At 42.2% G+C, this 15,122-nt stretch overlaps 1 protein-coding gene across 6 annotated transcripts in view; it reads right to left on the reverse strand.

The window, feature by feature from the left end:
* The window catches only part of LOC107383079 (collagen alpha-1(XVIII) chain), a 117,106-nt gene that overhangs the window by 16,854 nt on the left and 85,130 nt on the right, over positions 1 to 15,122 (reverse strand). For 4 of the 6 annotated variants that reach the window (XM_054751021.2, XM_054751022.2, XM_015955502.3 and 1 more), the window contains exons 6-16: positions 10,837 to 10,911; positions 6,343 to 6,435; positions 3,753 to 3,876; positions 3,081 to 3,124; positions 2,742 to 2,915; positions 2,575 to 2,601; positions 2,341 to 2,394; positions 2,184 to 2,264; positions 1,995 to 2,045; positions 1,794 to 1,919; positions 160 to 213 (exon numbers count right to left, since the gene is read on the reverse strand). In XM_054751021.2, the coding sequence (XP_054606996.2) occupies positions 160 to 213; positions 1,794 to 1,919; positions 1,995 to 2,045; positions 2,184 to 2,264; positions 2,341 to 2,394; positions 2,575 to 2,601; positions 2,742 to 2,915; positions 3,081 to 3,124; positions 3,753 to 3,876; positions 6,343 to 6,435; positions 10,837 to 10,911 (903 nt within the window). The remainder of the gene's footprint in view (positions 1 to 159; positions 214 to 1,793; positions 1,920 to 1,994; positions 2,046 to 2,183; positions 2,265 to 2,340; positions 2,395 to 2,574; positions 2,602 to 2,741; positions 2,916 to 3,080; positions 3,125 to 3,752; positions 3,877 to 6,342; positions 6,436 to 10,836; positions 10,912 to 15,122) is intronic. The other 2 variants (XM_015955503.3, XM_054751020.2) reach the window with 1 other exon arrangement.

The following is a 15,122-nucleotide window of genomic DNA, read 5'->3' on the forward strand; positions in this document are numbered from 1 at the left end:
ATTAAGAGCCCGGCTTTTTTCTGCTGTTTAATTGTTTCAGCTAACAAAGCGCTTACAGGTCTGCACCGGGGAAATCAGGCTGCGCTTTTTACAAAAGAGTCAGAAACACAAACGGAAAAGCTGAGTTTATTATTTTTTTTATTTATTGTTCAGCCTCACCTGGTCTCCCTTCCTGCCAGGAAGCCCCGGATCTCCATCTCTTCCATCGACTCCCTGCAGGAGCAGCACAACTTTCCTCAGAATCAGACATTTAGCAGCATTTACCGAAGACAGCTGGTGAATCAACAATGTATGAGCCAAAAGAGCCGTTAATGACGTTAAACTGTAAGTGGTCCATTTACACACTCAGTAAGAGCTTCTTAGATTTACTATTGAGGGAAAACAACGCTGTAAAAAAACAAGATGGCCTGTGTAATAAAGCTCCTGATCAGGTTCGTGTAAAGTATTCAGATTTATTTGTTTATTTAGTCGTGTGCTTCTAAATTTAAATATTAAGTCACTAAATTTAAGAACTTCTTTCTTAATCTCAAGTCTTCACTGGAAGAAGAAGAAGAAGAAGGTGAAGAAGAAAAAGATGAAGAAGAAGACGAAGACGAAGAAGACGACAAAGAAGAAGAGGACAAAGAAGAAGACAAAGAAGACGAAGACGAAGAAGACGACAAAGAAGAAGAGGACAAAGAAGAAGACAAAGAAGACGAAGACGAAGAAGACAAAGAAGATGACGAAGAAGAAGACAAAGAAGACGAAGACGAAGAAGAAGACAAAGAAGACGAAGACGAAGAAGACAAAGAAGATGACGAAGAAGAAGACAAAGAAGACGACGAAGAAGAAAAAGAAGAAGACGAAGACGAAGAAGATGAAGAAGAAGACGAAGAAGAAGAAGACAACGACGAAGAAGATGAAGAAGAAGAAGAAGAAGAAGACGAAGATGAAGAAGAAGAAGAAGCACAGACGTCATATACGTAGACACCTCATGGACTGGCCTTTGGTGTAGCCATGGACCGCCATCTTGGATGGGTTTCCATTCTCCCTCAGTACATTTATCTCTACTGACGGTGCTTACCCAACTAAGAAACACATTTTATTATGCTGTTTCACAAAATCAGACAAATGGAATTGTATGATGGTTAAAATACAAATATAATAACATAAATTTAAACATAAAATCCCAACAAGTAGTAGAAAAGTTAATAGTAATCCACAAGATCTGTTTTCAATAGAGTGCCGGTTGTTGCCCACTCTGCAAAGACTCCGGTTGGGTTTGGAGAGTGAGGGACCCACCCAATATGGCGGCAACGCTGTTATGCTCTCCAGCGCCCAATGGGGTGTCCAGTAACCTCTACTTAGTAGTAGTAGTTAGTGGACAATAAAAAGATTAAAACGTCTGCACACTGCCCCCTACTGGTCCAGGATGGTAAACCCACTTATAAAATTCTGCAGGAGCCAATCGTTGCTTCTCTCTCAGGGTGGGTTCTATTTCCACTGAGCCCAGCGGAGGTTTACGAAAGCGTGCACCTGTATCAGGAGTGCGATGTCTCCTACCAACCCAAGATCAATCAGAAAGATAGTTTCAGTAGCAGAGAGATGGTTTACGTTGGATTTGGGCAAATGGAGGCTGGAAATGTGAATTTGTACCAGCTCACATCAAAAGTTGATCAGTTAGTGTTGAATTTAGTTTTTCACCATCTGGTTCATAATGGACTCAGTGTGGTCCCACAGCTCAGAGGCCGCTCGCACCTAAAGGTAAAATTAAGCTGTGGATCCAAAGAAAACCAGGAACAAAATAAACTCACAGGCAGTCCCGGTTCACCCCTCTCTCCATCCTTTCCATCTTTCCCAGGAGGTCCCGCAACAACATCTGCAGACTGGGTTCCTGGACGCCCAGGCAGCCCTGGAGGTCCTGGAGGACCTGGAGGACCCTGATAAAACTCGACATTAATATAAGGTACTTTTACAGCTGTCTGACGGTCAGCTGAAGAGTGATCCTCCCTTACCCTGATAATCTCTGTATCGCTGTCAAAGTCTTCAAATCCAGAACCTTCCTGCTGAGCAGAGACCAGAACCAGTCAAAACCGCCAGGGACCGACTGTTTCTCATCAAGTTACATCAGCTAAATCTATAGAGTTTCAACTCTAGAGTCTAAATCCTAAAAAACTACATCAAAATGTTGTGCAACAACTGACCAGGATCATGGAAGACTTGCTAGGAGGTCCAGGAGGTCCCGGAGGCCCTGGAGGACCAGGACGACCGAAACCAGGATCACCCTGAATGAGACGGCAGCAGTTTTATTTATTTTTATCATTTTCTACCATCATTAAATGATTTTTTTTTATTTTTTACCTTTTCTCCTTTGGGACCAGGTTCTCCATGGAGTCCAGGGAATCCTGCTGGACCCTGAGAGTGGAGAGGTAGAGTCACCAAATCAACTCAGATGTTTGCATCAGGACCAACGGCTGCTGAGTCAGTAGAAAAAAGGCCAGCATGTTCTACTGGTAGCAGCTTTCTGAAGCGGTAAAAGATGAGACCCACAAGGGGAAGCCTAGAAATCTGATAGACTAGGAGAGTTTTACTTACTGGAGGACCGTGATCACCTGTGCGTCCCTGGAGGACAGATAAAAACAGAAACATCAGACATCATCAGACTCTTTGACACAAAAGTCTGAAAAAACTTCAGAAAAAAGCTCCAAAAGCTTCTGTATACGGAAAGCAGTTTGGTCCAAAATCAGGCTGATTATACTCACAGGCTCTCCATCTTTTCCAGGAGGTCCTGGAGGTCCTGATGATCCCAGTGGTCCTTGTGGACCTCTCGGTCCAGGTTCCCTTCCCTCACCAGAGAATCCTCCTGGGGAGCCAGGAGGTCCCGGGGGCCCAGCGGGACCCGGTTCTCCTCGTTCCCCTTTTTGTCCTCTAAACACCTGGAGAGAGAAATCCGGGGGGGGGGGGGGGGGGGGGGGGGTAAGTTCTGGAGGTGTTCACGCTGGTGCCACAGAACTTTAAAACAGGCCAGCGCTGATGGAACACCGTTCTGCTGAACAACAAAAACAAAAGTGGTCTGACATGAGGAGGAAAGGTCAACTCACAGCGTCAGGCTCAAGGGCAGGGGCGCTGGTCGGACGCGGTGTCGCTGAGGAAAACAACACAAATAAGTCATTAACGAGGTGAGCGTGTTGCTGTTTGGGAAGCGAGAGGTAATGACGAGCAGAACATGCTGAAATAAAAATGAGGCAGAAAAGGTGGACAAGAAAAAAGGAGAACCTCGCCATCTGCTGGTTAAATGTAGAAACACAACCCAAAAATTAAATGCTTCAAAGTTCTGTCATTATGGATTATTATGGATTACGTAAAATGTTATTTAACCCTTTAAATGACAGGTTAGCGTTAATCTTATGGAAACACGACTGAAAAAGTTTTTAAGAATTGAATAGAATACTTTATTTGTCAATTTCTTCGAATGTGCTTGCCATACAAGGAATTAAATTACATTTCACACTGTCCCATGCGTAGACATTGACAACATAAAATGCAGATGCACAACAATAACAAAAACAAAAAAATAGAACATTTTTAAAAATATATTTACAGGAAAATTTGAATAAAATGATTATTTTCAATTTTTGTTATTTTTAATATTTTAAGTATTTTTTAATTTATTTATTTTATAACCCATATTACTTCTGATGAATAAAGCATTTGAGAAAAATATAATTTAATGACTTTTTAACGTCAAAGTGTTAAAAATGAACACATTTCACCTTTCTCTGTGGTTGTTTCCTCTTCTCCAGAAGACTCCTGAAAGTCTTCATCATCACTGAGCGGGACGTCGGTGGGCGGAGCTCGGACCGGGACGCCGTAAGTTGGATCCAGGTCTGGAAAAGGCTTAACAAAGATAGGAGTTCATAATTTAGAGTGTTATCGTTATAAACATGTGAATTTATAATAAACATCAAAAATCAAAGCCACAAGATCAAACATGATCAGAAAACATCTCGATTTCACGAGTTTGACAACATTAAAGCAAAAAGTGATGCATCTTTCTGTTCTGAAGCGTTAAATTGAAATCTGTCTCGTAACGGGCCTCGGTGCAGATGCAGGGAACGATTTAAAATTAAACAAATATTTTAGATGCATAAGAAATATGGCAAACATGCAGGAGTGCTAGGAACATGTGATTCATGTGTCTTACCGACAGATTTGGTCATAAATGTGTGTTATTTCCACACAATCTTCCGTCACCAAAGGCACAAAAACACACAAAACTTCCTTCCCAGGTTAAAATCTAAGGCTTCACTGAGAATAAAGATGTTTTATTGCAGTTTGATAGAAATGTGTTGGATTCATGTCTGCCAGGAGATCGCAACCACCCCAAACAACTAAATCACTCACTGGTTTTCTTATCATTATTATGAGCAGAAAACACTTTTTTTTAAACCAAACATGAAACCAGGAGCCAGAAATCTCCACAAACTCAATTATTTTTATTTTTTACCAGAAAAAAGTCGACATTCTCAGTCCAGAAAAAATACTAAAACTGTAGCAAAGCTTTGAACTTTCACTCATTTATTTTGATTAATGAAGGCAAAACATGTTATTTTCTACCTTAATAAACAGTTAAAATTACTTTCTGTGTGTTTCCTACCTAATATAATTAGTTCACCCCAAAATATGTGTCGCCTTCCATGCCCTTTTGTGCTAAAGGAGCTAAAAGCCACTCTGGGTCATCAGATAATAATAAAACTTTAGTGTTAGTATAATTTTTTCATCTTAATTCTGGCAGGAAAGCCAAAAAATGTGGTTATTTTACAAACACCAGTCCCATAAATGCAGTCAATATGATTGTTAAAGACATTTTTCTGTCCGTTTTTGCCTTTTTGGATGTAAAGGCTGGAGAGATCTCCTTTCCAGTCTTATTTAACTGAGAAACATTGTAGGGCGCTACTAAAAGATTATATTGTTGTTTTTACATTTAAAAACCTTAATGCGATTTTTTTTCAGTAAAGGGTCTGCAGCTATTCTACTATTAAAGAGAACGAAACAAGTCTCCAAAATCTGCTGCCATCGTCTCCATCTACAGATCATGAAATGAGATGGAGCTCCACTTAGTGGCTAGCTTGGGTATGGGTTTTAAGCCCCGCCCCCTCTAAGTAAATAAATGGGACATTTTCTGAGCCTGCATCTTGGCTTCTGCAGCCTCTCCTCTGTGGTAGATGGTGACACGTAGTGATGAGCTGAGGTGAAGAGGTTCACTGCAGGCTTCTACATTCACACAGCTCAGTTCCTCATAACAATATCGGGAAAATGTCGGATTTGTGACATTTTTGTCAACTGCTGATCTTTGAGAACAGTAAAAAATGTGCGATGACTTATCAAAAAAGTGATATCTGAGCTACTGGACACCAGAGCTTCTTAGCTAATAGCAGCGTGAGAGGGGGATGTGTCGGCATGGCCAGCTAAAGCTTGTTTTCTTAAAGTGACAGAGCCCTGAAATGGCTCCTTCTGGAAGGTACTAAAAAAGCCAAATATAAAAATGTTGAAATTGCTTTGTGTAAGAAGGATTTTGTGCAAAACACTTTATAAACATATTTTGTATTGAACATTGAACTATTATAACTTAAAAAGTCATCGTACGACTCCCTTAACCTGCAGCAGAAACGTACAGCAGACTGTGGAGCATCGACGGCTGTTCTTTGTAACGCATGACCAGATTAGACGGTCTATACATTCATCAACCATTATGTCAGAGCCTTAAAACAAAGATGGTGACTGGGACTGGGATTTCATAATCTTTATTCACTATTTCTCAACCCTTCTTGGGAGTAAAATGTTGTGCATAAAAACAGGAAATGAAAGAGCTTTTGCATTTATAAAAAGTAGCATAAAAAATAAGTCTTGGAGTATAACAGATCCGTCAAACATCGGACAGAATCAGGAGATCCACAGAAGCTGAGCCAAAAGGCTCTGGCACAGAGCGAAAGATTTTCCAGAGCAGCTATTTGAGTTAGTCTAATAATCCAGCACTGTTTCATAATAATAATAATAATAATAATAATAATAATAATAATAATACATTTTACTTGAGGGCACCTCTTTAAGACCCAAGGCTTGCTGCGATTTCTATTTGAGTTTCGACCCTCCACCCTCTCTGTGACCCGTGGTTTGTCTCAGAGGGAACTGAGGTGGTTGGAAGCAGCAGATACCACCGTGTTCCCGTCTCCAGCAGGCCTGCAAGGATAAGAGCTGCTTTCTTTGGTCCAAGTCCAGCTCAGTAAAGCAGTAAAAGACCAGTGGAGTAACCATGTGTGTGTGTGTGTGTGTGTGTGTGTGTGCGCAGGCATCCATACACACCATGGTATATTCTCTCTCCTCCACAATCTTCTTTACTTCCTCTATTTCATTTGGGCCATCATAATCTTCATTTCCGCTACCGAAGCCAGAAGCCTGAAGTGAAAATGAGAGAATCAGCCGTTTCCATCTTCATCCCCTGAGAGGCAGAGGGCACCAGCGTTCAAACGGCAGGGCGAGAAAACGAAATAACAAAATAGCAGGAACGGAGAGGAGCCGATAAACAAATCGGGATGAAAAACTAAATATTCTAGGTTCAAATGTAACTGTCAACAAACGTTGTTTTTATCAAAATCTGAGCAAAGTTCCAGAATGAAGCAAGAAAAAAATGAGAGGAAAACAGATTTTAAAAAAGGTCAGAATCAGATGTTTGTTTCTGATCAGTGTTAATGTTTAGTTTTCTTGTCCAGTCAGTGCATAAACCTCAGTTTTAATTTTTTTCCTTCATCTTCAGATCATTTTGTGATTAGATTTAAAGAGCAAATTGCCGGTTAGAGACTCCCGTGAACCGATGTTTAGAGAAGCATAAAAGAAACTCGTTTTAAAAAGTTTTTTTTTTACACAAACATAAATTATTTAGGCTTTTAGAGTCATTTTTGTGAGAACGTTTTTTTTATTTGCGAAACCAAGTGACGTCAGCTGAGGGAGTCCTGTTAGCTTAAGCCAGAGAAAAACATGGATTCTAAAGCGGCGCTGACACAGAGGAAACTTTAAATGTTTATAATTCTACTTCTGATGGACCAAAACCGTAAAGTTATGAGTTTGCTGCTCGCCCCAGAGAGCAGAGACACACCAGAGGGAGAAACCATCGGCCAAAGCAGAGAGATAGAGGAGCAGCAGGTGTCTGGTGAGTTAGCCATGTTAGCTTAAACTTGTGTGCTAACATCACAGTATTGTACTGATTACTATCGTGTACCAGACAGTTAAAATAGTATCGGTCAGTTAATACAATATTAATACTAATGAGCGTCTGTCAGCGGTCTCATACTCGCTAACGTAACGTAGTTTAGAGCTCAGAGAGAGGGAGCGCTTCGGTTCTGGAGCTCATGCGGGCTTCTGTGAGCTAGATCCGACCCAAACACCAGCAAGCCAGTCCAGTTGGTATTTTTAAAAGCCACACATCCTCTCCTGGTGGTCCAGGCGGCGGTTCTGATCCAGTTCCGGCCCGGAAACCAACTGGCCCGCTGAGCCGTGCATCTCTTCCGGTGGTCGGTTCTGACCTGGTTCTGATGGTGATCTGAGCTCCAGAAATCTGCATTTAATTTTTTAAACCCCACCACGGGTCTCCGGAGCCCAGCGCAGACCTCCCTGTCCCGGGACCGACCGATGTGGGCCACAGAAGTCCGTCTTTCAGCTGCAGAAACGCCCTCAGGCACGGAGATGGAGGCGTTGCTTCTCTTATCTGGAAACCCGTGGACTCGAAGTCCAGACAGGCTGGAGTTGGTACAGCCTTCACACACTCTAGTTTATCAACATGAACACAATCCAACACTAGTAAACACACACACTGACTGGGTCACATGACCTCTCTACCCAGGGCCAGATTAACACTCTGTTGTACCCTGGGCAACAATATTCAAGGGCCCCATCATCACGAACCCAGGATCACCATAATATGGTCACATACAGAATATTTTACTGTAATATGCAATAAATATATTCAATACTTGAATGCCTGACATCACGTAACCCGCTCAGGGTAACCTTTGACCTACCTCGTGTGGACTGAGGCCCTCTCTTCATTGGTCAGTCTGCATGAGACTGACTCTCAACTGCTCAACTGACGTTCAGTCATAGGCAGCGAAGCGTCTCTGTGCAGCGCAAAAGTCGGGTTGACCATATTTCCATTTCCAAAAAAGAGGACGGGGGATCTGTGCCTATGATGTCACACTATGGCAACGCCACACAAACCATGTTGGGACCCATTTTTTTGTAAGAACAAAATTAATGTCAGATTCTGCCAATAAAAGGGCTCTAAAACAATTCATATGTAAATATTTTGCATATTTATTGCAAAATCTCATTTTTCTGCTTTAGTGCTGCAACAAGGTTTTATTAATAATAAATTATTATACCTTTTGTTTTACTACAGCATCGGTAAGCTTCCTGTGCACAGATTATTAAGGATGCTTGTTTCAGCTGTGAGATTAGACGATAGGATCAATGATAAAATAAGTTGTCACACACTCCATGGAAACTTTCAGAGAATCCACAAATAGTGGCTTTCAAATGGTTTTGTTACTTTTTGCAAGTTTATAAAAGCAGCAGATGAGACAGCATGTCTGATCATTTAGTTTTTCATCTGATAACATGACAGTAATGTCTGAGGGACTTTTATAAACACTGTATAATTAACACTCCTGCGGGTATGGATTACACAGAGGCTACTGGGGAGCCCAGTTATGGGGGGGGGGTCATTTTGCCTTGGCCCCCAAAATGCCTTGAAACGGCCCTGGGTGTGTGACTGAGTTTTGAAGGTGATCTGAATTGTATCAGATGTATAAATATGACATGTGTATAACATTGTTTTATACAGGTAAAAACGTGTAGAGGAGATAAATCTACCTACATTTTACTTTTCAACACTTAGTTTTGTTTTCTTGTTTTTTTTTAACTATTTCCTGTCCTGTCCGTCTCTCATCTTCCTGCATCTCCTCTAAACTCTCCAGAAAATCTGCTGCCTGGACTCTTACTTCTTCACCTCATCAGTTACTTCTGAGCAGATCAAAGGGATTTCCTGACCGCAAAGCGGAGAGCGCGTTTCGATGCTGCGTCAGTGAGGTGAAATCACCGCAGCACAGGTGATGATCTCCGCAGTAGCAGAGAGCTTCAGGCCCAAATAAGACAGAAAGTAGAGAACATGTGCGGACATGAACCATCGTGTGTCAGTTATAGTTTTTTGGTTGCGCCACTTTGAGAATGGACCGTGCGCTGGACGCAGCTGCCTGGAGCATCGCTCTGCCGCTCTCTGTGCTCTCTGCTCAAAAGAGTCCATGAATGATGTAACATGGGTAGAAACGTTTTTCCGGTGTCGGTACAGTATCTGCTCGGGTGCAAGATCGGCTCGGGGTCCTTCGACTGCCGATGACGTCAAAGTACGGCAAACCCACTCGGACAAAATACACTACACATCTATACTGTTGGAAAGAATTTAGCAGTTTCGTTACCTGCTGCTAAAATACCTGTCTGTACTTATTTGATTGATGGTAGTTTTACTTTCTATTAGACTCCAAATGTAATCATTTGGCACGTTTCTAATTCATAATTTGTAATAATGTAATCGGCGATATTAGCATTAGCATTCCTATGGGTTTTTCCATGTATATTAGCATTGCGCTAACCACTCGCTGCCAAATTGCAGCCTTTGCCATTAGAAAATCTCCTTTTGTCACATCGCAATTTAATTGCACATAAAGTTAATCGTTCAGCCCTAATATACTTGCAGCTCTATGCTAAAGGTGTATTTTCAAAGAGGTAATGATGGATTTCTTTGTAAAAGTTGTCCATCTTTCCAATAGAAAAAATTTGCCTGGACCAACGTCACGTGATAACAACGTTACGTGATTACGTAATTCCGTAAGGTTCATGTTCAGCCAATCAACTACTTAGACGTCATCGGCAGTCGACGGACCCGAGCTGATCTTGCACCCGAGCAGATCTTGTACCGACACCGGCTCCCCTGGATGTGTAGGATATTCAGCTCCCCATAATCCGATCCCTGCTCCTGGATGAAAAACCGGACATTTTCATCAATACAGGACCCCCCCCCCCCCCCCGGACGCCCCGGACAGAGAGTGAAAAGTGGACATGTCCGGGAAAAGAGGGCGTACGGTCACCCTAGTTTAATATAAAGCGGGAGATTACAGATACAGTATTTTGCTCGTGCTCTTGCTGCCCTGGGCCTGGGCCCTTTAGAGTATGTGGGCCCCTGGGCAATTGCCCAGTTGCCCGTATGGTTAATCCGGCCTCGACTCTACCCTAAAACTAGCCTCTCTCCACACTGAGCTGAGGCAGCGCCGAGCTTCTGACTCCCTTTGGTTACGTCAGAGGTTCACATTTAGAAAAAAGCTTTGCTGAGAAAGGCCACGTTCCACTACAAAACTCTGCTGTTATGTATTTTTAAACCAATCAGCTTTTTCAATAGTATTTTTCGGACAGCATTTTATATGAATTAGAAAAAAAAATTAACCTGCTATTTGCTCTTCAATGATTTGCTCTGAGTAAACGTCTACCAGCATTTTAACAGCAGCATAAGTGCTTCTAACATAGTTTTCAGACACTTTAAGAACTTTGACGGTGAGTTCTGTGCATAAAACAAATAATATATTAGCTTTTCAAGTTGTGTCATACTTGTTGGGATTCTTTTTTATAAAGTTTTTGTTATACAAGTGAACTCGGTCGCAGCTACACCCAACTTCCTGCATGATCCTCATTTGACCAGCAGAGGGAGCAACTGTTCCAGGTTTACTGTGGAGACCATTTCTCATGCAGACTCACATATGGGTCGTCCTCCTCACACTGGTCATCTGGAGCAGAGGGGTCGGACTTCAGCACCAGCTGTTGGATGGAGCCCTGATGAGGATGAGGAGGGATGAAGAACAGTAAGAGTTAGCGTTGGTGTTTCACGACGATTGCAAAGTGAAGCGATCACTTTCCAGATACCAGCCAAGCCTCTAGTTAGTCCTCTAAGTGCTCATCATACCAGACCAACTCCAGCTACTGGAAGAACTTTGAAAGTGATTGATTTCAATTCTGTGGGTAAATTTTCTGAAATTTGACACAAAAATGTAACATTTTCATTGAAAGGAAGCTGCGGAGTTTTAAGAAAATGCTCATTTACAACTGGGGTGAGGCCCATCAGAGCAGGATGAAATAAAGTTTAGAAAGTCTCCTTTCAGCCAACTTTGCTGATGTTTAGATGAAGCCCGGAGCCAAACACCTGCTTTTGATGGAACGAAGAGCAGCCTGTGAAGCTTCATGGTGGTAAAGAAGTGACAAACAGAAACAGGGTGGAAGAACAGAGGGAAAGCAAAGGGATGGGTGGATAAGAGCCGGGACAGCGGGCCAAATCAGACACATGTGTTTGTGGAGTAAACAACACATCTGAAACACAGAATGTGCCACGCAGTCCTCTCCAGTGATTATGAGAACTCCCCGTTAGGCTGAGGCATCCAGAAACCTGCTGCTCTGTCACGTATAAAGAACTTGTGCACCATCCATCCACGCTGGCAGGAGCTCCAGGGGTCCGCGTCCTCCTTAAAGCCCTTAAGCTCCGGATGATTCTGATCACAACACCACCTCTGTCCCTCCTTCAGCCTCGTGTCCGAGTGCAAAACTTGTACAACCAACTCTTGCAGAGTGAGGATGATGATGCACAGATGATGCATGAGCAGCGGTATCGGCTGATGTTAGTCGTTTTCCAACATGGTGGCGTCGTTCTGATGTTTAGCTCCATCTTGTTGCCGCTTGCACGTGCGTTTCAGTTTCAGGAGGGGGAGGGGGTGGGGTCGCAGGATTCTGGGAGTTTCTTAACTACAGCATAAAAGCAACGTAGATGGTGTGGATGCTTTTGTTGAAAATGTAGCAAATGTATTTATAATACATAGAGCTCCGGGAGTTGACGTCACTTCTCCCGGCATGCAACAGTTCAAATCGAAACGGCGCCATGTTGGCAGGCAGAAGCCCGCAGCTGGGCTATTTGTTATTGTCAGAAAACTCAATCAAACGGGAAATATGGTAGATTCCTGTTGTGCCCCAGGATGCAGAACAGACGCGGACGACATAAGGAATGAGCCATCTACAGGATTCCCCAAGATCCGGAACGCCGCAAACGTTGGATCATTGTAATAAAACGCGCTAGTGACCAGGCTGAAATGAAGCTGTGGGATCCCGAGAGTAAAGGTTTTCGCTTATGCAGCGACCGCTTCATATCAGGTAATTAAACCAACGTTTCCTCAACTGTGTATGGTATTTATTTTAAATGCTTTTATTACGATTCTTAGTGGGCGTCCTAAACTTATTTTGGCGGGGCTTTTTCTGTCTTATTACTCATAGCAGCAAGTAAACATCACGTAAAACGTTGCCTCGTGAGTTCTGCGTGCTGCCGTTTACGTGTTTTATGATCACAGCAATTAACCGGCTAAGCTGTATTTCATTTTTAAGCAATGGTTGATCAATTGTCAGATCACACATAAAAAGCACTTTGGATTGCTATTATCTGTCTCACCGAGACAGATCTCAGACAGATCCTGAGACGCTCCTGCCTGACATATTTATTTTATTCACGGAAAAAAATCAGACTAGTGATTTCTCTTGGCGTTCAGTTTATACATTCAAACAGCACAGCACTCTATTTAAACTACTTACATATAAATCTGTTATTTGTTCATCCATCCATCCATTTTCATCCACTTATCCAGAGTCGGGTCGTGGGGGCAGTAGCCTAAGTTGAGAGGGACTTCCCTCTCCCCAGCCACTTGGGCCAGCTCCTCCGGGGTAATCCCAAGGCGTTCCCTGGCCAGGTCCGCTCCGACAGCTTCTGGCGTTTTTAAAAAGTATCCCAGGGGCACGGTAAGGGTCGTAGATGTTTTATCGATTTAATTTCTGACTATATAAATCGATTTCTTTGGTTTTAAAGTGTGAAGTAAACTCCGACAGAGTAAAATCCAAGCCGATCCCGTTCATTTTGTTTACCTTTGTTGCCTGCCAACATGGCGTATACTCTCTGAGAGTCACGCGACGTCCGGAGCTCTATAGCCTGGAAATGTAGACAAAACATAGAAGCAGGAGAAGATTTCGCAGGCCTCTGCAGACTGGTCTAGTCATGCTCCATTGTAGCCTCAGCAGGTCTACCATTGGCTCGGCTAAGTGTAGGCCGAGCCAATCACAGCGCTCCGTGTTCGTACAGAAACTTGTCAGGCTTAGCTAACACTTAACAAACTTGGAGCCAGTTTTATCTAAAGGAGCAACATTATCACGGAAAAGCACAAACTTTGCAAACAAATTTTTTTCTATGATTGCAGAAACTGAGATCCAGATCTGTATTTTCCATTTAAAGCTGCTTTAAAGAGCAACTTTACTGGTGCTGATTTGGATGGAAGCCTTGTTCGGAGCTCTTCATGGACCTCTTTGCATGCCATATCTCTCCCTTCCACTCCTTTTTTGTGCACCTTAATGTTTTTGCAAAAGCCTGAGAGACTCATCTGTAGCTCGGATTCTTCCTCTTGGGTTTAAACCTCATATATGACATCATCCACTGGTTTCCACGAGCTTCCTCTCCCTTCATTTGTCTCCCGTGTTTCTTCACTCGGTGTCTGATCAGCTGCTCAGCTCCATCACAGATCCTCTTAACCACAGTGCTGTGACATGCTCTGCTGTTCTCAATACATCACTATAAAATCAAAGCCTCTCGCTTCTATCGTACAATAAAAACCTGGTTTTACCTCCTGAAGGCTGTAAAACGGAGAACGGGAGAAGCTGTTTGTGATGGAAAAGGGCACACCAGCTACAAAATAAAAGCATAAAAATCATCCAACAAAACACTAACTCTTCTCTGAAATGTTCTCAGATTTCTCTCATAAAATCTTAACGTGGTGAAAAAGTGACTTTGCTGAACAAAATGTTTTCCTTTTTTATTATATGGAACATCTAGTTTTTCCAGCACATGAATCTGGGAAAGAAAACCAGGGCACGTTCAGTCCGGTCACACGTTCACATGTAAAATGTGATCTTATTTATTCAGAATATGAAGCGTTCTGATATGAACTACTATTAAAATATGTTGCTGACTAAAGTATCAAGAGGATTTCTGCCTATAAGCTCTCACACATGGTTCTCAGATAAACAATACTCGCTTCACCCTGGAGGATTTTTCTTCATGTCTCCATAGAAAAGAAATCCTTTCACTGGATTTACAGAACAGCAACATCACAGATGCTTTAGTTGTGCTATTTTTAATTAAATCCAGAGATGGAACAGAAAATATTGTATAATGAATATTATGAAGAATTGTACCACTGTTAATCATTTTATAATATTTTAATAATGTGTTGAAAATGTACAAACAAATATAAATTAAGTGGTGACTGAATACAGTTTTAAAGGTGTGGACCACTCTGGTACATTTGCAGTGGTCTCTAACTGGACTGAATGCCTTGTAAGTCACACTCTGGGTGAAAAAAGCCCAGAAGCAGAGCGGAATCAGCTGGAGGAGAAAGCTGCCTCAGACGACAGGATATGATTTCTTATTTCCTGATATTTGGAAATCTTTTCTCTAATTGGCTAACATCTCCACAAGCCTGGAGGAGTTCTGCCGTGTGGTGGAGTTGCTAATGCTAACAGTTGGCTTTTACTAGCAGAGATGTTTTCTGCTGTTTCCTGGACGCTAAACCAACAACAGCCTTCCCCGTCCTGAGTCAAGATGGATGAACGTTAAGTGACAGTGTGACATAGATCTGTCAGGATTTTCTAATCCTGGAGTTTCACCATCTGTTTTCTATCAGAAGCTACTGCAGGAGATAGGTGTAGGAGACTATTTTCATGTTCAGCCTGCATGAAAAACTCTATTAACTCCATTAAAATCAGAAATAATCATTAAAATTATTTTTTCTGTGCTACACACCTTTAAAGTAGTACTTTTCTTAGATACGCAGCATCGTTCTCGTTAGCCATTGGCTAAAACCGACTCAAAATAAACGTGTTCTATACTTTTGAGCTGAAGAGGGCGCTAGACTGACGTTTTTAGACAGAATTTTGAGTTTTCAAAGAAAATGCATCAAAACAAA

The sequence above is a fragment of the Nothobranchius furzeri genome, chromosome 7 (assembly GCF_043380555.1).
Source record: "Nothobranchius furzeri strain GRZ-AD chromosome 7, NfurGRZ-RIMD1, whole genome shotgun sequence".
NCBI classification, from domain to species: domain Eukaryota; kingdom Metazoa; phylum Chordata; class Actinopteri; order Cyprinodontiformes; family Nothobranchiidae; genus Nothobranchius; species Nothobranchius furzeri.